The sequence below is a fragment of the Pyrgilauda ruficollis genome, unplaced genomic scaffold, assembly GCF_017590135.1.
Source record: "Pyrgilauda ruficollis isolate IOZ18807 unplaced genomic scaffold, ASM1759013v1 scaffold25, whole genome shotgun sequence".
In the NCBI taxonomy this organism is placed as follows: domain Eukaryota; kingdom Metazoa; phylum Chordata; class Aves; order Passeriformes; family Passeridae; genus Pyrgilauda; species Pyrgilauda ruficollis.
Window position 1 is genome coordinate 15,443,686 of NW_024523822.1, and position 24,393 is coordinate 15,468,078.

Below are 24,393 nucleotides of genomic sequence, written 5' to 3' on the forward strand. Positions count from 1 at the left end.
TTGGAAATTTGACTTCCTTGATTTGCCAGTGGAGGATGTCAGCTGGAAAGACCCAAGTAGAAAAGGCAATTTTGTGCCCACAGAAGATGGGCACAGACCAACATCCTCAGCACCATGTATCTGGCCTTTCAACAAAGTCCCTGAAGCAAAATTGCACACAGTTGCTAGTTCATTGCTTAATAAGCTGCTTTAAATCATATCTTGTGAATTAGGAAGAATCCTCTACTCATACTCATAAACAGAGCACTATTTAACCTCCAGCAGTACATAACATCACCTGCCTTCTTCCCCTCCACCCCAGATAGAATAAAACAGCAGTGTGGCTTCAAGGTGATCACACACATAGGGCAGGAATTCATTCAACAACTCCATCGTGTTGAAGAAATACTTCCTTAGAATCCTGAACTGTTCTCTTTTTTACACCACCAAGCAGGAGTAATTTGGAAAGCAGGACATGCATAGTACTCCCACTGTGAGCATTTAAGCTTTGCAGACAGAACAAAACTGCCACCAATGGGAAGATGGAGCAGAGAAGCATTCACAACAGTTCCTTCCCCTCACTGCTGCAGTGCAGCACTACAGCCAAAGGCACTAGAGCCAGTCCAGCCTGACAGGAAAGCAGTGAAGAACACATTCTACAGTAATGTTCTTGATCAAATCTAAATCCCTCCCAAGACAGCTTTCTGAAGAGATGTTAATCACTGAGCTGCGACAAAAATGTCTTCCTATCTAGTAAACACTAAGTGAATGCTTATGGGTAATTTCTTTAAAACCATTTCAACATTTGTTTGAGGAGGAACTATAATAAAATGCAGATGCTGTACTTCTTTACCAAGATATTGAAGCACTTTAAAAAAAACAAACAGCAGCACTCACAGGGAAAACTATGAATGCTGTGCAACAGAGAGCCCTTCTCCATCTCATCATCAACACCAATGCTCTATCACCATTCCTTAAACCTCATTCAACAGCTGATCAGTGCATAACCACAAAGCCTCCTTTCCAAGAAATGCAAGCCTCTTGGTACTACGTGTAGGCCATGGTCAGAACTAGTAACAAATCCTGTACATGATAAAGCAAAGCTTGCATTCAGTGTCCCAGGTTAGTGTCACCAGGCATACATTTGAGCAAAATCAATTTATCATGAGAGTTGATCACAGTGGTGTAACAAAGAGCCAAACTGGTGATAAAACTGTACTAGATTATGGATATAATCTATTGATATAAGGAAAGCCAGAAGAGCTTTCATCAGTCTGAGTGCCCAAATTCCCACAGTTCTCTCTCACAGAGACTGAACCAAAATAATCAAAGCCTCTTTTCCAGTGCTGCACCTGCACACACACACACTTGGGCTGGCTCAGCACAGGCCAGCCTGCATCCCACTGGAATCACAGCACACACAGGATGGGCCTGGCTGCTTCCACAGGTCACTCAAAAGCAGGACAGTCCCTTGTGTGGAGCCCAGACTAAGCCAGCTCACTCAGCCTGTGTCAGTCAGAATTCACTGCCCCTATATATATACAAACTCTAGAGGTAACCAGCTGACTCCATGTGCTGCAGCCACAGGCTTGGATCCAAGAGTCTGGATTTACCAAGAGGAGCATGTAACTTCAGAGGCACTGACATACATGCAGAGGCAATTCCAGAAGCAAGGGAACAGCAGAGCTAAAAGAATACAAGCTGGAGATGTTCTGGCATTCAGAAGGGACAGGCATGCAGATGAATCACATTTTATAGACAGCCTCCCATAATTTTCCACACGCGCATTCCTAGCATAGAATCCTTGAACAAAAGCACGGTACAGCCAGTAGTGTAACACTTCCTTCCTAATGGCAAGAATTTTATTTACATATTCAAATTTAATCTTTTAAAGAGCTAAATCTTTCCATACCTAATACCAAAATAACCAATTTCTTAGTGCTCAGTCTCTCCTACATAAATGGGAGGTGTTCAAACAAGATACACAGCTAACACGTAACAGCTTATAACACAACTTTTATTAGAAAAGTTATACATAACAGCATCAACTATTTTCAAGAATATTAACTTTGAAAAGCAACAAAAACAGACTAAAAATGTGTAACAAGAAACTAATGACCTTTTCTATAATTAAACATTCAAGTTATCTACAATGTCTCTTTTTACAAAGGAGAAAATTATGGTTTTACAGGCACATCATGTTGAAAATAAAGCTGCAGTAACTTTATACAATTAACTTTTTCAAGGATTAGTAAAACACGGTCATCATGTAGTCTCAGAGTTTTTTAAACATTCATGTTTTACAGTTGAGTATACATGGAAATTTAAGAGTCCCAAAATTATTTCACAAAAGTGCCAACATTAAAACCAGAACCTTCAGTGTGAATAATTTTGCCCTAAAAAAAGTTAAGACAGGTCTCCATAATCAACATATTCACATAATTTCTGGTGCTACCTGGTCTAACAGTAAAGCTTCATTCTTCAGAAATAAAATCAAACCGGACTTCTTTCGCAAAACTGATAAAACATTTTGAACATGGGAGTGTACATTATCAGAAAGAATTGACACTAAAACCATAAATATATTCAAAGAGCCATTAATACACTACACAATTAAGTGGAATTGTGCCCATTTGTACTCTGTATTCAAAGTTCGTTGCCCTTTTGGTACACGTGGTATCTGAATTTAACAATTTTTCTTATTCTTATTGTCGGATGCTTGCTTAATAAAAAAAAAATTAGATCATTTACAATCTAGAAGTCTATTTTAAAAAGTCTGGAGTTTATATACAGCTCTAACAAACCTAAAGCATTATGATTTCTTAAATGTTTAAATGAAATTATTAGTTTTCATTTGTCCCTTATTAACAGTAATTAGCCATTATCAGTAGTGGACCATAACAGGGTGATAAGTGAAAAGGAATGTTTCATTTAAAACGCTTCACATGTTCTGTCCTTTCATGTTATCACGTAGAGGAAGTGCTTTCCACAGACACTCGTTTCCCCTTAGCATCAAGGGCTACAAAAATCTGACTGCAAAAATGCAGTGACACAGCAAGCTGACATATCAGGCACTACCTTTCATATTGGCAGCTTTGAGAGACCCACGGTATGCACAAAGATCTAGAGAAGGGGAGAAAAAACTACTACTATGAGAAGCAGACCGAACATTTCAGATGAGTTTGGCAAAGTTTTTAATCAGACAACAGGTTGGCCATTCAGATTTACTTGTATAGGTTAAAAGTATCTATACTGAATCAACTAGTCAAATTATTGTAAGACATTTCATTGATACTCAACATCACATGCACCAATATTGCACACATCTGCTCTGAGCTGCTAAAACAATCTTTATCTGGGTGCTTGAGATGTCTGGTTTCTGCAGCTGGAACTCAAGTCACCCAAACCAGCCAGCAGTTTCACTAAAAATTTGAGTGGTAAAGTTAAAATACAAACCCCAAAATAACCCCAAGAGAAAACCAAGGACTTTATACAGACAATAAAATCTAAATTTTCTGCAATGGTCTTGTGGGCCCTACGGACGGGGCAATACAAGCACGCTGGTGAGCACTAGCTCTGCTCTAGGGAACCATTCAGATAATGTGAAACCTGGGACCAGGGGTGGCAATGATGTCACTGTAGGGCTCCTCCTGTGTCAGCTCTATAGCTTGCTGCTTTTTCAGTACCAGGAAACTGTAGAACTTTGCAGCTGCTTGTTTTCTATTCGTATTTCTGCACAGCTCAAGCAAACTGATAGATTCTGCTCCAGTCTTAGCAAGAGCTCTCTGAAAAACACAACATTGATACCACAAGTTAAGTAAAGAACTACATAGAAACAACAATGCCTCTTGGCAAGATTCTGTTTGCTGTCAACCCCAGGACACTAAGGGATTCAGAAGAATGGGAACATTACAACATGTACATGAAAATTTCTTCATGGATCTTAGCTAAATGAAACCTAGTAGGCCTCCCAGGGATGTGTGAAAAATCATTCTTGAATCTACTGAATGTATTCCAGAAACACTGTTGTATAGCACAAGATTTTATTTCTGCAGCAATAGCTAACCAGTCTTTTTTGACTACAGGACAATTTTTTCTTAATAGGAATAAAATAAAGAAAAATCAAGTTTTATTTCTCAAAATAAATGTAATTCCAAAAATAATAAACTAAAATTTCAAGAGCTAACGTTAAAAGATGCATAATTTCCCAAGGTGAAAGCCTGTTTATTTCTAAAACTCCTCTGTCTCAAACTGTTTAAGTACCCAAAGTCACTTAGCTTTTCTCAAAGTATTATAAAGAATATATTAAAAAATAAATACATCTTTTTGCTGGCCAGGACAACAACTGAGGTGTTTGATTTAAAGCAGAACTGTCTGCCCTGGAATGAATTTCAACTATATGAAAAGATATTTGGATGGCTAAACCGAATTATTTTATATTTATCAGACCTTAACTCCAAATATCATTGCAGTTTTAATGTTTCAGCCAAGCAATGTGATGCTCTTTTGGGTACATGAAGAAAAAACTGTAAAAAGCTAGTTATGGCCAAAGAGAATTCTAAAGCTCTCTTCAGAAACTGTGATAAAATATTCAGAGAGGAAAACATTACATAACACTACCAACTCAACATCTGTATACCTTAGAAATTATTTTAAAGCTTTTTTTAGTTGTACTGATTTGGTTTGGGGCAGAGTTAATTTTCTTCACAACAGCTCACATGGTGCTGTTTTGCATCAAATAGGCTGGAGGTGCACAAGGAGTTGGGAGGGGACAGAGCCAGGACAGCTGACCCTAACTGGCCAAAAGGATAATCCATGCCATATGGCATCAGGCTCTGCATTGAAAGCTGGGCGAGAGAAGAGGGGGGTGTGTGACCACTTGGGATGTGGCATTCAGTGACAGCCAAATCTCACGAGTTGCCAAAATGTTTAAGGGAACAAAGGAGCTACAAACCAGGCTGAAAGGCAAAGGTAGTCCAAGAGTAGGACAAACACTGAGACCAATAAGCAAAGGAACAGCATGCACTTCAGTTTAGGGTGAACACTGTGGTTTTCAGTCATCATATCAGAAAAAGCCTCTTTAGTTCCAGCAAGCAAGAATCCATCCTACAGACATATGTCTGTGCAGACTGAATCCACATGCTAGAAATCAGCCAAAGTCACATTTCCACAGTTGTTAAGAGATTCAGCTTCTCACGGCATTCAAGTTTTCAAACTAGCCTAGACAGGAAGTAAACATCCTGTACAATGGTGTTATCCCTAGACCCTTATGGGGGTTTGCCTAAAGGCACCTAACACAAAGTCAGAGGTGCTATGATTTCATCAAAAATACAGTCAATTATTTTATAATTTAAATTTCTGGGAATCTTAGTTGTACACCAAGTGTGGACTTAAAGGTTGAAAAACATTTAGGTGAAAAGTTTTATTTCAAATGTTCTCTAAAAAATAAGTGACCATTATAGAAGCATAGATTTAATTTTAATACAATTATTTGATACAGATTTAATCAACTACATGCATTCTTCCCCCTCTAAGATAACTGGTATTTTAGGTTGCAACATTGACCGCAAAGAAAGCTCTTTCTTGACATTTTAACTCAGCTCAAAAGCATCAGTTGACACACTCCAAAGCTGCTTTAAGAAAAAGCAAATGATCATGTGTACCTGAAGGCCATGGAGCATTTGTTGAGTCCTCTTGTTCCATCTCCTTTCTTCTTGATCCTGATCACCCCCTGTGCCGTCTTCTTCCTGGAAGCAGGTGTAAAATAAAAGACTTCATGAAGTTTGCTCTGTTTGTTACCACAGGATATTCAATACTGTAGCTAAGAGACAACTTAAGTTATCCCATTTGAGAACATGGCTGGTTTTCCTGCAAAAAGCTACTTTCATCAAGCAGCACAAGCTACTTAAAATGAACAACACCATTTAAGTTCACAAGTTCTCATCTAAGGCATCATAAACTTATAGTGGTTTAATCCAGCCATGGGTGAGAACAAAAGAAACTAATTCAAAACAGAACGTATATATAATTTATAAAATTAAATAATATAAATATTATTAAATGGTCATTAAATAATTTAAGAATTAAATTTCCAAGGGCTATTTATAAGGACAGACAAAAGAGTTATTTCTTATGCCTTTTACTGAATCCACAGTCAAACATTCATCCACTTCTGGGATACACAAAAACTGATTCTACACAGAGTTCTTACTTCCTCCTCCTCCTCTTCCTCTTTCTCCTTTTCCTTCTCCTTCTCTTTTTCTGGCAGAAGTTCTAGCTCTGGTATTAGCTGGCAGATGTTTTGAGGCTCCTCTGGAGGCATTTCTACAGGTGGTATTTCCAGCTGTTGTGATGGTGGATGCTTTAAGAGCACACAATACAATTAAACAAACAGTATCATTTTTTCAGTTCTTTTACAATAGAACAATGGTGCTACAAACCAGTTTAATAAAATCCAAGTATATAATCTTAGCCCTTTGTCAGAATTTTTCATTTTTGAAAACCAAAAACCAATTTTGTTTTGCTGTCCATAGGTGTATTTTCAATCCTTCAGATTCTACTCAAACCAGAAATTATGACACCACTGTAAAGTAAAAAGGCTTTCCAGTAACTTCACTTATGCCACCATCCAAACTACTGTTCTCACTCCTTGGATCGGCACATGCAAATTTAAAATCCCACATCACCAGATGCAATGCTACACGAACACACTTTAACTCACTGCAACTAGTCATATTCAAAATATCAAAATGCTGTTCTCATCAACACAAACATTAAGGAATTTAAACATGGGCACCTGCAAAGTTTCTGAAAACATATGAATTACTTTGGTGCTGAAGTATATTCTCAGAAAATATTTATGTTAAGAGGAAAATACAGAAAAGAAATTTAATAGGATTTATGTAGACCGTTTTAATAAAATTTATATATGGTACTCTCCCTCTGAATCTATAAACAATTAAGTGCTTGCCAGTAAAATTACCTTGACACCTGAAACTGTTTCTACACATACCCTAAAATGGCTAAGCAACTCCTAATGTACTCACACATCAGGTATCATTACAGGTTGTTGCTAGAGGCCTGACCTGGCCTCTAGGATGATCACAGAATTCCCAACACACCGACACCCCCAATTACACTGACTTGGCACAGTCAATGCTGATTTCACCCCATGAAAGGGGTGAAAGGGCAAGAGGAGCAGCAGCTGCCACCCTGGTTACATAGATAATGTAACATCTAACAGTCCCATTCTATAGTGAACAACCTGTTAGCCAAGGAATGTGAAAAGTGAAGTTAAAAAATGCTCAAACATGAGACACAACATAATTCAGGACTGTTCTCACCACGCAAGCACTCAGAAAAATACACCTTTCATTTTGTCCATTTCCTTCCTCTCCCCTTCAAAAGCAGTTTCCTTTCACACTGCATCACAGCGAGTGTCCAAGTCTATTCACAACTCAACTAGGAAATCTCTCCAGATAATCAAAGATTTTTCTTTGAAGCCTTAAACCTGGAACACTAGGGTTGTCTTAAAAGATATTTATGGAGCTAACATAATCCTTGCTTCATGGAAGCTGTTCATATACATTTGCCAAGCAGGGCTTGATAAGCAATACACTAGATTCCTTAAAAGACTTTTACTGGAGGAAATAGTATAATTTCTGTATCCTACCAGCATTTTAAATGTTTCAGTAAGCTTTTCACCTAACAAAGGCACCAGAATGATACCCAGGGACAAATGTTGATATTACTACAGTGAATCTCAAAGGACCATAGAAAGCTAGGGCCTCAAATCTGTGTCATTTCCTACTCAAAGACACTGCCCACTTCTCATTCCCCATAAAAAAAATAGGAAAAGCTAACTCACAGGTAACACTGGCTCTGGTTCTACTTGCTGCAGTTTGCGTTTAACACCAGTCTGAGCTGGTGGGGGTGGCATAACCGATTCATCCAGGTTGGTTCTGCTGCCTTCCATCATCGACTCTTGCAAACGGCTTGGTTCTTCCAGAATAGGTTCATCTGTATTCCACAACAAATCTTCTTTTAGATACTTAAGAATGTTATCAGAAACTGTACCAAAATCCAAACGGCTATTATTTTAGAATTGAGCACTCTCAATAGCCTGCACTTTTAATCCACTGGTTCAAGCAATCCCTAAGCATCCCCTATTTCTAGGAAAAAAGTGTTATTTTATGTCAGAGGTCGCATCACATCAAGCTAAACAACCATTACAAAGCTCATTGTTTCATACATAATCTTTGATGACTTAATACAAAGCACAGATAAAAGAGAAAAATATGCTCCGAGGGAAAGCAGAGCATCTTTGACAAGACACAAACCAATGACATCTCGTTGCTGCTGTTGCTGTTGCTGCTCCTCTCTGGGAACCTCTGGGTTTTCAAAGTCTTTAAGGAACTCATCAAGATTGTCAGCTTCTCCACCTTTCCTCCTCTTTCTCAGGTCTTCTGGTACGAGAGGTGTGAGACAGCGAGTAAAGAGCTACAATGGGAACATTACATTATTCACTATTGCAGTTCTCAGTGTCTTTTTATTTAATTTTGGATGAAGTAATTATGGTCTATCTTTCTTTCTCAGTTTTTAAGCTCCTCTCCAACAGTACTAACTTCTAAACAATTATTTATCTTTGTGACTGGTAACAACAACGTTTAAAATATTTACCTTAGTTCTTTTAATGTTTTTTCTTCCAATTATGAATACTGCCATCACTATATCACTATTTATATGCTGATGTTTGCTATACATGAAGCACAATCCTGAATACAGTCAATTTAAAAATTACCTTGCCCAAAAACATTACCTTCAGTAGTCTGTTATTCCACAAAGGCTGTGCAGGCAGAGAGAAAAGCTTTTCAACTCCACCAGTTTCTTTCCACATCATCAATTTCTTAGTAGGAGGTGCCAAATCCAAAGTAGTAACAATATCAGAGTAGTCACTTAATTGGGCTCGAATAGTCTTGCTGTCCAGTTCTTTCACACTGTCCACAATCAGCTTTCTCTTCCTCTTTGCTTTGGTTTCCTTGACTGTTGAGATTTTTAACAAGCAATGAAGCTTAGATTGAACAGGAACCATGCTGTAAAAGAATCCTGCAAGTTCTCTATAGGTCTTACCTGCCCACATATAAAGCTGCCTCAAGAATCTAAGGCAACACTAGCCTTGGGAGAAGGACTAAAAGCTATGTGCAATATAAAATGTCAAATACTATGAATGCTGTCCCATAACCTACAAATTCTTCTGTGAATTTAAATCTACCTAAGCCTCAATGCCCTCATCTGCACATGCCTCTCTCTCCCATGGCTTCCTTGATGGGCCGGTGCAAACACTGGCAACCAAGCTGAACAGAGGATGGAAAACCTCTGTTATGAGGAAGGCTGAGAGATTTCATTTTGCTCAGCCTGGAGGAAAGGGAGCTTTGGGGTGACCTAACTGTGGCCTTCTAGTACCTAAAGGGAGCCTACAAGGAAAATGGAGGGGACTTTTTACACAGACATGTAGTGATAGAGTAAGGGGGATGGCTGCCAACTGACAGAGAGTACGTTCAGACTAGATACTGGGAAGAAGTTCTCTACTGTGAGTGTGGCAAGGCGCTGGAACAGGTTGCTCAGAGGAGCTGTGGATGCCCCATTCCTGTTAGTATTCAAGGCCAGGCTGGATGGAGCTTTGAGCAACCTGGTCTAGTGGAAGGTGTCCCAGCTCATGGCAAGACATTTGGAACTAGATCTTCATGATCCCTTCCAATCCCAGCCATTCTATGACTCTAATCACAGATTTAAAATAGCACACCCACTTTATCCCCTAAGCCCTACCTGAGTTTTGGTAGAGTTAATGTGGATGGTTATTTTAACTGTAAACTTCTGACCCTGCTGTAGGATAACTTTACTGTGCTCACAGCCTGGTACTTTGCAGCAGACCCTGAAGCTCTGGTAAATGCTGGATTTGCTGGACTAGCAGATGAGCTGGTCCCCTGCTGCCAGCCCGCCACGAGAGGGCAGTGCCAGGGCTCTCCCACAGGCCAAGTAGGGAATCAGGGCCTGGAGCTCAGTCTAAAAGCACAGGACAAGCTACTTTCTTTCCAGATATTAATTTTTTTTAATAAAGCAGGGGTCAATATATAATGAACCAAACATAGTATCAGTTAAAATAAGCACGTTTCTTGAATTAAAGAAAAAGATAAGGAAAATCCCTACTTAGTAGAAATTCAAATACAAAGGTGCACCTCCTGAAATCAGCAATTCATTAAAGCTACAAATCACTAGAACAGCACTGATTCTCAGAGTAAACAGTCTGTCCTGCCCTTCAAACACAGCGTATCAAGAACTGTGCTGCACTATAGATACCATATTAGAATGAAAGACATGCTGAGCTCCATTTCAACTCAGTGCATTTTAACTGATAGCACGTTTATCTGAAGCTGCAGTATCATGCTGTTACATGCACTGACTGCAGAAACTACGAACTAGTATTCTCTGACACCATCCATGTAAGCCACCTCTCTGGAAGGTACTGGAGGGCTACTATTAAAATAAAAGGAATTCAGCACTTGATCCCTGGTTTCTCTCCCAAGTGAGAAGCAGTCAGCAGCAGTGCTAGACAGTCATTTCCACTCCATCAAGCTAAGGTGGTCTCTGACAAACTGCAGAGTACTCCCCAATAGCTCACTCACCAGTTATGTCAATAGGCTCCAGAGCAAAAGCTTCCTCTTCATTGGGAACAAGGGTTGTCTGGTCAGTCATGGTTGGTAACGGCTCCACCGGATCCACCGAGTCAGGGCTGTCCGGGCCTCCCACTGCCAGTGACAATGAGAACCTTGCACTAGGTCACAACGTAAAAGGCTGTGCTACCCCTCCCATCCCCTCCTCCACACCTTCAGGTGGCTTCCCACACTTCATACTTTTGAGCTTAGTATGCTTTTAAGGAATTATCCAAACTACATGAGTTCAAAGTAATTCTAGGTCTGGTCCTAGATCACACTCACTTGACACATTATCATCATCATCCATATCATCGTGGGGAGGCTGCTCTGGCATCATTACTCCACTTTCTGAGAGTGCAGGTGGGTCATCAAAAATACCACCATCATTATTACTGAGAAGTTTGTCATCTGAAGAAACCATATGAAAGAATCAGTTTTGCATCCACAAACTCATGAAATAAGTATAGACAAATTTACAAAGAAGTACAGACAAGTTTATTACAACACAGAAAGTACTTTCAATGCTGACATAGAAGAAAGTAGCAGTGCTCTTTCAAGAGGCATTTCAGCTTTAATTCTGAGCTTACAGATAACATTTATTACAATGTATTTGCCACATATTTGCATCTCACATCTAATTTTTTAGAACTTTGTTTTAAATATGCCAACACTTAATATGCTGCGAGTTGTCCATACTGCTGTAGTACTCACAAACCAGAATATGTGCTGAGTGCACATACATACACACACATATATATATACACACACACACACACACAGTGAGTATAAATACTCACTGTACAAGGCATAACTTTGACAGGGATCTGGCAACAAAAGAAACAACTTCCCCTCATCTACCCAAGAACTAATTAATTCAGACAGGAGGTAGGATAGAGGAAAAACTAATTTCTCAAACTTACCCAATATTCCACCATCATTTCCTTCCCCAAAATTATCATCTTTGTATTGGTCTTCATATTCCAGGTGATTAGATTTCTCATTGAGGTGACTGGTGCTCTGTTCAGGTTCCAGGAGGAGATTGGAAGCACTAGTGCTCACCAGCATGTCATCCTCAAATGCACTACCTTCTCTCATCATCTCACGATCATCCATCCCAAAGTCACCTGCCAGAATACAATTGCACTGCTCTAAGTGCTAAAAAAAAAAATCAAGATGCAAAAGACCTACCTAAACTGATCAACAAAGGCCTATATGTAAGTTTAATTCAATTAATCCTATTTGCAGAGTTAATGACAAGATGTAAGGAATTGTGCCCAGCAACACTATAGCAAAAAATACTGTTCAAACAATTATAAAAATAATTATCTCATTTTCAAAGCATTTTATTGTACTTATTTGAATTGATATTAGCAAGATCCTACTAAACTTTATCTGCACAGAAACCATAGGATTCAATGGAATTCAAAGACATTGTGCTTTAATTACAGGGAACAAACCAATACCCAGTCAACATCATTGTTAGATTATTCTTTCAAAACTATTACTGAATTATGGTTTACAATACTGTAGGTTAAGAATCAGACATTCAAATAAAACTATCTAGATTGTGATTCAGATGTTAGAATACTGTCCTTGAAAAGATTAGGTATCTTTACCTAAAGTAGCAAACTTGTCACCAGTGACTGATTCAGGTCTAGAAATGTCCCAATGGTTTCTGACTGAGAGCATGCTTATGATTAAAGCAACAGCTCACTTCATATTCACATCACATTTTGAAAATTTCAATTGTCACAGTACTTCAATGATTAACTTGACTGAATATTCTCCAGCTTTTCTTTCTGCCTATTTTAGGCAGCTAGAAGTTTGCTGACCATTAGAGGACAGACTTTCTGGAAAAACTGACATCAACAAACTAAAAATTAAACACACAAAACCACAGCATGTTTGATCTAATTTGTTTAGAGCTCACTGGGCATTCCACAGTAATTGCAAAATCATATCTTACAATAACTGAAATTAGCTAGTAACACATAATAACACATGAGATCTTTACCAAAGTCATTATCCTGGAGGATACTGATGTTGCCTACTTCTTCTCTCATTGTAATTTCTTCCACTCTACTCTGGTTCAAACTGAACTGCTGAGCCACATCAATATCACTTAAACAAACAGAAGGCAATTATTAAAAATCTCATTAAAAAACAAAGAACAGATAAAGCCTGCTGAAATGAACATGACATTATTCAGCAAAAACCAATTTTACATTCAAGTCAATTATTGAAAAAAATAAAGGTGAACACTGAATAGAAACTACTACTTAAAACAGTGAGACGACTAATGGTTCAAATCTACCATCCAAATTGCATTAGCTCCTGGGAAATGTATCAGTAACCTCTCTTACTCCTTGTTGTGTTGGGACTACTAATTTCAAAGGCCAAATTAACAATTAAGAAAAACCTTCCACCCCTTCAACTCCAAAAGTTATTAATATAGTTTATCAAATGCTGTATTTTGCACCACTACCAAGTTAACACCCTTTGTGGTATATTAAGGTACATTTCTTATAAATACACAGAAATTTTTTGCAGTTTCAAATTAGTATATACTCTAATTTAAATTTAAACTAAATTGAACACTGAGTAAGCTGGATTCTAAAAACTCCGTTATGAATAACTCAAATTAAAAAAAATAAAATAATAAAAACTGTCAGTTTTTTAAAGATTAAGAACTATTCAGGTTGTATACTTGTTATATGTAAAAGTAACCCATAAGTATTAAGAAGTTTTGAGAATTAAAAGTGCCACTTTAAAAGGTCAACAAAATCCCCATAATACTAATCTTGTCCAACTTAAGGACATATGTGATGTAGGGTGCCTTGCACAGAAGAAAAAGGAAGTTATAATAGGTATCAGAGTTTTTGAAAAGCTCCTGTAAGGACAGCTTCAACTGCAGTTGAAGTCAAAGCTACTATGAACTTAAAATCAACACAAAAATGACTGCACACTTCCTTATTAGTATATAAAAAGACCTAAGAATAGAAGTTACCTAAAGACTTTTTTTACATTCAGCAATGAGTTAGATGTTTAAAACCAGGTTCTCCTCAACTAAAACCAATTCTCATTGTCATGGAAATGGAAAAAACCCCAAGCTTACTCTAGATCAGGGAGTGGTTGGTCAAAATCGTGAAACTCCTCAGGTAAGGTAATAGCATTATAAGCAGCCTCTCTGTTTTCCTCAGGCAAATCAACAACTCCTGCAAGGAAGAACACCCAGACATGAGTTCCCATTCCTTACAAGGACAGCATTTTTCACCATGCCATTAGCAATTTCTCTCTGCATGGGCCTACTGTCTTTAAATTTGTTAACTGAACTGATGCTGAGATACCTACAAAGAAACCTTAGATAAAGGTAGTAAGTGAAACTCAAACTAAATTCAAAATAAATATCCTCAAGCCCTTGCACTGTCTGTATAAAGTAATGTTTGTGTACACTATGCTACACAATAATTTTATCATGACACATGGTATGAGCTGCAGGGTTCTACACTGCAGTGGCAGCACAGCGTGACTACTTTGCTACTGGTCCTTTATTCAGTTCCATCAGCTCCAGAAGTCCTGGAACAGAACTGATTGCACTTGGGGCTCACTAACTCATAGGGTTCTGCACATAAAAGAGCTGTATTACCAAAACCACACACATACCTTTTCTTATCCTCCAGAGATGCTTACTCTTATTCAGCAGGCATTCTCAGAGCATGAATATCAGATTGGGCATCACAAAACCAGTGCCAGCAGTAGGTCCCTTTGTTTTATTCAAAGTCTTAAAAGGTCAGGGCACTTGAAAGTGCATGGGAAATGCAGGTTCAATTCCTTCTGTAACTTGCAGAAGATATGAGCTCTATGCTCTGCCTTCTGACCCACACATACAACACAGGCAATTCTGAGGTACAGATACTTCAGAAACATTGCTCACCGTGCTCCCCTCTGCAATGAATAATCAAAGAACCACTCTGGTCCACAGAGACCAGGAACAAGCACGAGTCTGTAGCTTACTCATCACGGTACTTGACTAGGAAAGAAGACATCTAGTCCATCCTTTCAGGGCTGTTCAATATTTTTACTTGTCTGCTGCTTAAAATGAAACATGTAAATGATTCTCAGAACAGAAAGGCTCAATGCCTAAGGCACAAAGCTGATAAACTGAAAGTAAAAGACCAGTGCCTCAGCTTCTGTCAGGCCAGCATGCCACTTTTTGTACATCTTGATTTTATAGTGCTCCATCTTTGACGTGCACTCTATTAGGAGAGGGAAAAGAGACTGCCTTGTGATATTAAAATTATGTTCTTATTATAACCCAGGGAAGTTAAACACAGTAATAAACAAAAAATTAGCAACAGTCAACAAATTGCCACTGAAGGCTACATAAAATTCAGTACTTGAATTCAGTGCCTGAATCACAACCTGTAGATCAGGAAATTAAGATAAAGGCATTACATACTTTAACTTTTCTCAAGTAACTGCTGCATTGGCTTTCAAGAGTTGCCTTTTTAAAAAACAAAAAGTCTCCCTCAAGTTCAGCTTTTAAATCTATTGCACTCACTAACTTAAAAAGATAGAATATGATTTAGCAGCTGTGAGCATCCAGCAGCATCACTGCCACAGCTACACTTCAGCTGAGAAAAAGTTCCCCAGGCCAAAATTAAGAGAACTATCTATAAAGACATGAAAGAATGAAAGCCAAATAATTAACTGACTGCTGGACAGAAAAGTAATTTCAGGTATTAATATGGCACCCCATTTTAATGGAAAACATTAAGTAAGCAACTACAGAGTGGGAAACTATGTTGCAAACATAAAAAAGGAAAACTTTCTCTGATGCCCACATTACAGTCCACATTACTTTCAAAAACTATAATGTCAAAGTGGTAAAAAAACAGCTTACTTTCATGTTTCTTTTGTAACTCATAGCAAAAGAATCCTGACCCTTGATGGAAACCAGTCCCCTTGTGTGCTTCTATTCAGTATGGCACTGGCCTTTTTCGGACAGAAGGTAAAAACCATGCAGTGTATTTCCATTTAACATCATACACCAGCAACAGCCAAAAGCCTAAGTGGGATTTTACTGAATCAGATCAATAAGAGAAGTTTTTGTTCAGAATTCAGTTAAAAGATGTTTTGCAGCAGACAACTCAGTCAGCCAGCTAGCTGCAATAATTACTTCTCCTACAACCTATACCTTTATGTAATTAAACAGACATAATAAAGCAGAATTGTATGCCTTCTTAATAAACACATTTATCAATGTAGCTTTTCAGAGAGCACTTAGATAAAGACAGATACCTGGACGAAAAGCCATCTTAATCTTAATGAAAGCCTCATTACAGTCTGCAAGAAGATATTTTGCTTTCCTGTGGTAGATTCTAACAACGCCTAGTAAAAGATGTCCTGAGGTTCGAAGTGCCATCTTCACCTAAAAACACATTGCACAATCAGTGAATCAGATGTATCCTCAGTACTCCCTTAAATGACACCTCAGTCAGCTATACATGAATTTTATGAATAAAATCAAATATCCAAAACAAGTATAAAAATCAGCAGAAATCTGAAGAAACAAAGAATGCAAAGTCTACAGTTCAAGATGACACCATATTACATTATTTATGGATGACCAAGCAAATGTCACTAAATTAATAGCAGCTCCCTCCAGGAATTCCCAAACACTGCTCTGTCTAATTAAAAAATAAGTGACAAAGCCTATTTTTACCACATTTTCTTTTCTACCACCTTTGCTACTTCAATTGTGGAAAAAGTGAAAAATACAAAAGGTTGGGCAGCCATAAATAGTGATTTGATTAAGTAAAACCTGGTTAAAAACTGTTTAAAAGCCGTATTTTGTCCTGAAGTGAGAAACAGTGGAAGGTGTGGAGTGCCCATAAACAAGCACTGCCACAGTAAACCAAAAATTTTAAGTTCCTTTCCTTTTCAATCTCACTGCTTTACTACGCAATGAAGTACCTACTGTGGGAACATAAAACTGAAAAAAAGTAATTCACAGAAGGACTCCTCTTTAAGTATTTTAGGCTGAAAGAGCATGAAATTTGTGTTGAATGGTACATGGAATAATTATCTCACAGAAAGAGTAAGCCATACAGGACTTAACATCAACCTAAGAATTAAAGATTTTTATTTCCTCCAACATATTTTTAAAATTTCAGCTAATGAACTGTCACACAAAGTTAAATATATGAAGAAGTGCCTTTCTCTAAAAGAATGCTCCAGCTCATTAGTGAGCCTATGAACATTACCTTCTTCCTAAATCCTTCCAAAGTGACAATAAAAGAAATCACTATTGTAGAAGAGTAAGCATCTCTGTAATTGTACACTTTTTGCTTACACTTGGCAGTTCTTCTAAAATCTAGAGTAGTACTATAAAAACTGTTAACATTTGAATCAACTAAAATAAAATATGTAAGTAAGTTTTCTTTTGTTTTCAAGCAGTTGCTTTTTTTATAAGACATTGACATCTGTTAAGTGACAAAAGTCACAACTGTGCCATCAGTTCTCAGATGAACAATTTCATTGGCATAAAGTCACAACTGTGCCATCAGTTCTCAGATGAACAGTTTCAATGGCATGAGTAGTAGAGGGGAAGAAAAACATGTAAAAACATCAAGGAACTTAAAATTTCCTCCCATTTCACAACAGAGTATTTCACATCCAAACAGACCTTTCCACCCTTTGAAACAGAAACATTAAGAACTTTATTTGCTTCAGTGACCCAAATAGTAATTACCACCTGTACACTCAAGTTCTTTTCACTACAAGGTCACATGAGATGAGTGTAAAACAGATACCTTTGGGGAAATGATGCTCTCCACGCTGCTCTCCAGATTACATTCAAAAACATGGGCTTTGGTCAGCTTCTTATCCCAGTGGGCCGCCAGCCAGATTTTGGCCAGCGGCCCACGTTTGCTCAGGACAAAGTGGGCATAGAACATGGTCCCAGATGTCTAAAACAAAGTGCAAACCTGTAAAGAGAAAGGCAAGTATTTCTTTCCAGATCTTTTATTTTATGAGGAACATCCTTGTAAATAGCCCCCTTATCCTCAAAAGAAGTGCATGTTTGATTTTTAACCACTGAGGTCAGACTATTTGTTTAATATGTTTAAGGAACCAACATTTACAAATGGTACCCATGTAATAGCATATATATGTATTTATTACAGAAGAATTACAAAGCAGAAATAACACCCACTAACAGCCACATACACAACTAAGAAATGTTTACCATACCTCAAGAAAACATGATCTTGAATCTTTTTACCTTTAAGGTAATGATACCAAACTCTCCCAATGCAAAGAAGCACATCTCAGTTTTCACTCCACAGTCGTTTTCTATAACTTCCACTTCCTTCTACTTCTAGTTCAGCAGCTACTACTCTACTATACCAGTATATATTGTACATTGTTCCAGCAAAAGATTCACCTTTATAACATACAGCCTTAAATCTTTTTGCACTTCACTATAATTTGCTTCCTAAACAGGAAGCACAATCATGTCTTCCATTTCTGAACAGACTATTCTCCATTTCATATTTTTTTAAATTAAGTGTTGATAAAAGTGATGAGAAAACTGACTGCATTATTCCAAACTTCCTTAAGATTCCATTTTCTTTCTCCTTCACCAGGAAAAAAAAAACTACATTCTTATTTATTTAGTGATTACTTTGTTACAATTTATAAGATGCCACCACATCAAGCCGGGGGGGAATCAGAACAGCATGACATCTTATGATCTAAGCATGCCACTTCCACGCATGAGGTAAAGATATGACTCAGTTAACTACAAGTAGAGGAAAAGAAAAGTTTGCTTTAAAAAAAGTAGAAGAATCTCCACAAAGTTTTTCCAGTAGTTTCTATAACCCAGAAAAATGAATCAAAAGAAAACAACAGAAAAGGCACAACAAGTGCATTTTAGTTTTTACCTCCTCTACACCTACTGAAAAACTGCCAGAGGAAGCACAGCAAGTCACAATTGACACTGCTAGGAATTGAAGTACAGGGGCAAGAGAAGCTCTGACATTACTGATTCAGTGGAAATAAAGCCAACCTCTAGACATCTGAATAATAAATTTAAAAATGTACATCCCAAAAGTCAAGTCCAAGAACTTTTTTTTTTTCCATTTTGAGAGTTGTATAACAGAACTGATTATCAAGCTACTCTTTTAATGACAGATTGGCCACCAATTTGATCCATGACCAAAACAGTGAAGAGGATTTAAAGGAAATAAAGGCCACATTCAGCTTAAACTCAAATTAACTCAGTACACAGAATTAAAACTACTCTTAGGAGTGAAGTTAATAGCTTTTAGTCATAATAAAGCTGCCAATTGACAAACAAGTTAAAATGCCATTTTTACTTGTTGAGATTGTGTGAGGGCTGAGGACAGCACTACACAAAGATGGGCATGAGCAAGTTTTTCCAGGAAGCATAATGAAAAAAATTTGGATAAACATTATCTAAAGGAAGGTATTCTACCTTATTTTGAATATTTTGAAAGACATCACACTGTCTTAAGGCCAGCAGACAATTCAATCCTCGCATATTTTTGAAGGCCTCAGTATTTTTTGTATATGCAGAGACATAACTTTGCAGCACAGCATTTTGTTATCTGGAGTTGCTACCAAAACCATGCAACAGTAAGCCTGTAATTACCCCTGAATATGAGGAATACGAAAACACAAACATAGAACAAACAAAAGCACCTGTATTAATCCATAAAAAGAATTCAACAACAGTTGCAAAATTATGTACTTTGATTAGTGGAGTTTGGCACAATTATTAAAACAGATAACACGGGTTTCGCAAAACTTCAAACATACAGTTAACTGAAAACATACTTAAGTTTCCTGTTAAATGTGAAACTCACTATTTGGACAACTTGGACAAAATCAATTTATCTATCACTTTAAATCTGTTTCTCTTCATCCATCACTGGAGGCTTGCCATACTGAAATACATGAAGGGAAACAGTGACAATCAGACTACAGATGGTTTTAAAGTGTGTTTCACTCTGAACTGCTATTAACAAATAAGGATTCTATTACCTAAAGCAATAATTTCTTGTCACAAGTCCCTGCCACTTCCAAATTCCAGCAGATGCTCTGCATGGCAATAACTGGGTTACAGCAACTGTACAAAGTCCACCTTTCCAGTTCAGCTGTTTAGCCCCTCAGCTCTTCAAAGCCAGCCCCAAAGGCTGCTCCCACTTCCTCCAGATTTTGTCTTTCTTTTCAGATACTCCCTTTTCTGCATTTCAGGCTTTTTGTCTGATCTTTAATTCATAGCACAGTATGTTGATGCAGTGGCATAAAGGGAGAAATAGATTTTCTGGCATAATTTGAGACTGGGACAAATGTTAAAGGAACCAAGAGTTTCTACAAGTGGCAGAGTGCTCAGGTAGACACATAGAATATCTCATTGGCTGAAAAACCAACTCCTAAGAATCCGCAAAAGAGAAAGGGTAGCTGATGGCTCTTAAAAAGCTTGTAAGGTAAAATACAACTTTCAGTTTTTGAAATTGACTGGATTTTGAAATTGACAGGACCATAAAACTTGTTCTGAGAACTCTGGCATTTTTCTGTTTTGCTTGCATTCCTCTAAGGCAAAAAGAGGATGTACTCACACAAGGCCAGGTAGCACCAAATCCTGATCTTGCCAAATCAACCTTTTAAAATACCTGTAACATTACTGCCATTAATTCTGAATTTGCCACAACTGTTCTCAGGTTTTCTCTGCCTAACTTGGTCAACAACTGCACAATTTAAAAAACACTGTTCTTCCTATAGAAACGTAAAAAATCTCCTCTGCTCTATGCTCTTCTCTTCACTGTACTTCTACATACAAAGTAAGTGAAATGTAAAGCAGAACTAAAATAATACTGGTCATACACAGGGTCTGATCCAGAATGTGCCTGTTTCACCCTCATCTGAGACTCTGGTAATTGCTCCTTCCAAAGTAGCAGTAAGAAAATTTGGTAGATGGTGTAACTATGAGATTCATCTTAACCCTCAATTCATATATATTTCATCTTAAAATCCTTCTTCTGATTAGAACAGCTAACTAACCTCTGAAGAGCACACTGGCATAGTTAGTCCCATTCTTCAAGGCATGCAGAAAGGTGCTTCATGAACTAAGCCGACAACAGGCAGAACATTCAGCACATTTTTATTTGACTGTGGTTCACTCTAGCTCATTAAACTCACTCATCAGCTGCTCTCCCTAGGTTAGGTTATGTACTCACACACACACACCAGTCCACAACTGAAGTTCAGTCTTCTTTTTTTTTACTGTCACCTACTTTTGTTCCTTGTAAAGCTAGTCCAAAACCACAGTCACACACGGATGAGTATAGAAATTCCACACTACAGTTTAAGAAATCAGCCAGTCATTTTAATTAATTTGTCCTTATGCTATCCTTCAATTTCTCTCCTCTGATTTCTCCCCATCTGCATAATTTCCTCCTAAGCTGTTCCTGCTTTGCTAAGCCCAGGCAGCCCTGGGTGATCTGGGGAAGGTTGAGATCTCCCTGTGCACCTGCATCAGTCTGAGCTGGCCCTACCAGACTTCAGAAGTTCAGAAGAACTACCCCGACCCTGCAACTATTCTTTGAATTCTCCAACTTTAACTCATAATCCTTCACTCTCAATCCTTCTTACATCACTAAACTTCCCATGTGTGGGCACTCACTAAGGCTGCCTCCCTGGCAGGTTTTGGTACCACACTGAACAGCTGGTGCCTGAAAAAAAATTCATCACAAACTCCACTAACATCACCTTACAGCTCCAGGCCTCTTTTCACCACTACATTATCTGATCTCCTTCCTTCAACCACCTTGATAATTGTCTGGTTAATCCATATTTATTTGAATTTTAATGTATTTCTTTGTGTCACCTGCAGCTTTAGTACTAAGCTCAGTGTCAAGTCACCTTAATTTCTTATGTCTAAAAAATCAATTATTGAAAAAGATAAAACTGAACTAGTTCAATTTTACATACCTTTGGTAAATACATACAACATTTTCCCTTTGTGTCGAGGTCTTGTTTCTTGAATCAACAATTTGTGAGAAATTCCATGACTGAGGTTGCACTACCAGGTCTATTAATTACTCAAACCATACCACTCCGTTAGAGGAACTGCATTCACTGTTCTTCAATTACCATATACTACACACCTACATAATCAGATAGAACCAGCGCCGCACTAAAGTTACTAATTCAAAAGGCAGATCACTCACAAGTACCGTACAGAGCTGGAAATTACTGAACTCTCTGAACACTGCTGTCCTCCTCCCTCGATTCCACATTCACACCTAACCCTCAGCAGGTATCCTGCCCTTGCCCTACACTCAGAATGCTCAACCAGTAGAAAATAAATGTTTTTAATTTAAGGCCCTGTCTCCATTATCCCAATCTATTTTGTGCAATTCCAGATCCAATTCAAACTAATAAACTTGCAGAAACCATGTACTAACACACTCTTTAAAGGTATGTAAGCTGAACATTCCTTATGTTACTTCATCTTTTGCAGTTACTTCTCTGCACTGTTCATCCAAAGAGCCTAAACATAAAAAACTTTTTAATATTTTACCTTTAAGAAGTTAAACTGATGTGGTAACTGAAGCTAGTCTAATTTCTGTGGGAAATCCCACGGTGTAAGCAAGACACGATTAATTTGTGTGGCAATTTAAGTTGATTGTAGGTCTCACTAGATTTTTGCTCCTCCTTTTATTACCCCTGTCACACCTACTTCCTCTCTAGTTGAAACTTTAGATGAGTGGGTTTTGCTTTCCCAAATTTTGTAGAATGTCTAATATTTACAAAAGAACCTTCATAAAATAAAACAAAGCCTGGACTCAATAACGCTTTGATGTCCCCCGGTTTTGATAATGAGTTTCATTGAGTAGGGATTAAGGAAAGCGTGCTTATCGTCCACATTTGCACAATGGGGGCCTAAATGGCAACGTCTCCAAATTTACAGTAGTTTCTTTATGTGTCTGAATTTAAAGAAAAGGCATTTTCAATGAAAGATGCCAGTAAGTCACAGTGATCCCAAGTTTCCTTTGTTATTGATAAAAACAACGCCCTGTTTTATATTTAACAGAAGCGTTTCTAATCAGGATCAGAGAAATCTTAAAAACGATACCAAGATTTCGAACAGTGTCCGTAAGAGCAGGATCTCGGTTCTTCAAAAGGCCGGCATTTTTAAAGGGCCCTTTTATTTGCAGCTAAACAGCCACAGTGTCCAGAAGGCAGTTCACTGCCACTAGAGAGGCTCTGAGAACATTCAGCACCCTGTCCCATCCAGGGCAGAAGGAAAACTGCACTTAAACCCAGAAGAGTGGCAAATGGAACTTTGCTCCCTCCCTGTCCCCAGCCCTCAGCAGCCTGGCTGTCCGCGCAGCCCGGGGGCAGCGGGATCTGTTACACCCCGGGCCCCCCCACGGCCCCCCGGCTGCCCCTCGGAGTGACCCGGCTCCGGGGAAGGTCCCCGCGGGTCCGCGCCCGCGGCCGCTCCAGCGGCACGGACCGCGCTCCGCAGGGGCTCTGCCAGCGCCGCCGCCAGCCGCGCTCCGGGCCCCGCTGCGCCCGGCCTGGCCTCAGATCGCCCCGGACACCCGGCCCCGAGCAGGGTCCCGGGGCGGCCCAGCCCTTCCCGCGGAGCCCCAGGTGTCGCGGCGCACCAGGCGGGCCCTCCCCGCCGGCAGGGTTCAGCCGAAGAGCCGGCTCCGAGCCCGAGCATGACGGCAGCACCCCGAGAGCGGGGCTGCAGCTGGGCCCCGCCGGGCCCCTTCGGGCGCCGGCAGCGGCCGCAGCCACTCCTTACCCTGCTCCGGGCCCGGGGACCGCTCGCCGCTCCTGCCGAGCCGAGCCGAGCCGGGCCGGGCCGAGCCCGAGCCGAGTCGAGCGGCGCCGAACCGAACCGAAGCTGAACCGAAGCCGAACCGGACCGAGCCGAGTGGAACCGAAGTAGAGCCGAGCGGAGCCGAGCCGCTCGCTCAAGCAAACAAGATGGCGGCCGCAGTCCTTCCTGCGCGCGAACGCGCCGTTCAAACCGCAGGATGTTTACGGTCAAATTCCCCCCCCAACCGGCGCCGGCCCCGCAACTGCGCGTGCGCGTGGCTCCGGGAGGCGGGGCAGGGCCGTGGGAGCGACGAACGGCCGCTTGAGTGACAGCGGCGCGCGGGTCGGCGGGGGGGCGGGGCAGCTGCGCGTGCGCGGCTCCCCGGGGGCGCGGCCGGGCTGTGAGGGCGGCCCGGGCTCGTTCCGCCCGCAGCGGGCTCTGCGGTCTTCGGTTTGAAACGTGTGCGGGAACCGCTCTCTTCTGTCACAGCCTGGGCCCCGCGAGGTCTTCCTGATCCCTGCAGCTCCCCCGTGATGCCGGGGCGCTGCAGGTGTTTGTGCTGTGGGGTAGTTTGTTGTCAAGGGGAACAACTGCGGGCGCCGTTGTTTTTCTTTGTTTAGACCAATTTGATTTCGACTGTACATAGAAAGGTTGCTTGGTCCTAATTTACTGATTTATGATGGCCATGTAAAGGAGGGGGAAGTATGGCTACAACAGGACTCTAAACAGAAGGAGCCAACTTCTAGGTAAAAGCAATGGAAAGGGAAAACTGCTTTGGGAAATAGGGATTTTTTTCTGGTCTCTCCCAGGCATTAGGAAGTCTAATGCTATGAGTAC

The 24,393-nt window shown here is 39.7% G+C and overlaps 1 protein-coding gene across 2 annotated transcripts; it reads right to left on the reverse strand.

The window, feature by feature from the left end:
• Window positions 1–1,978: 1,978 nt before the first annotated feature.
• On the reverse strand, window positions 1,979–23,787 carry RAD21 (RAD21 cohesin complex component). Of its 2 annotated transcripts, none has more exons than XM_041470720.1 (14): window positions 23,539–23,787; window positions 17,507–17,680; window positions 15,993–16,122; window positions 13,807–13,906; window positions 12,706–12,812; window positions 11,612–11,815; window positions 10,974–11,099; window positions 10,662–10,784; window positions 8,798–9,021; window positions 8,319–8,478; window positions 7,847–7,998; window positions 6,191–6,340; window positions 5,643–5,726; window positions 1,979–3,764 (listed from the first exon to the last, which is right to left on the reverse strand). In XM_041470720.1, exons 2-14 carry the CDS (start codon window positions 17,648–17,650, stop codon window positions 3,573–3,575), a joined length of 1,896 nt encoding a protein of 631 aa, XP_041326654.1. In that variant the 5' UTR covers window positions 17,651–17,680; window positions 23,539–23,787; the 3' UTR covers window positions 1,979–3,572. The 2 variants fall into 2 exon arrangements, with proteins under 2 accessions (XP_041326654.1, XP_041326655.1); XM_041470721.1 differs by lacking the exon at window positions 23,539–23,787 and adding an exon at window positions 19,583–19,600.
• Between the last annotated feature and the right edge of the window lie 606 nt (window positions 23,788–24,393).

What these genes read in the sequence shown, in the direction of transcription:
- RAD21 (XM_041470720.1), bottom strand. Translation starts at nt 17,650, where the DNA reads ATGTTCTATGCCCACTTTGTCCTGAGCAAACGTGGGCCGCTGGCCAAA. An exon ending in TGATGATGATAATGTGTCAA is followed by an intron (nt 10,785 to 10,973) that starts GTGAGTGTGATC and finishes TGTCACTGGCAG; the next exon opens with TGGGAGGCCCGGACAGCCCT. An exon ending in AACCAGAGCCAGTGTTACCT is followed by an intron (nt 6,341 to 7,846) that starts GTGAGTTAGCTT and finishes GTGCTCTTAAAG; the next exon opens with CATCCACCATCACAACAGCT.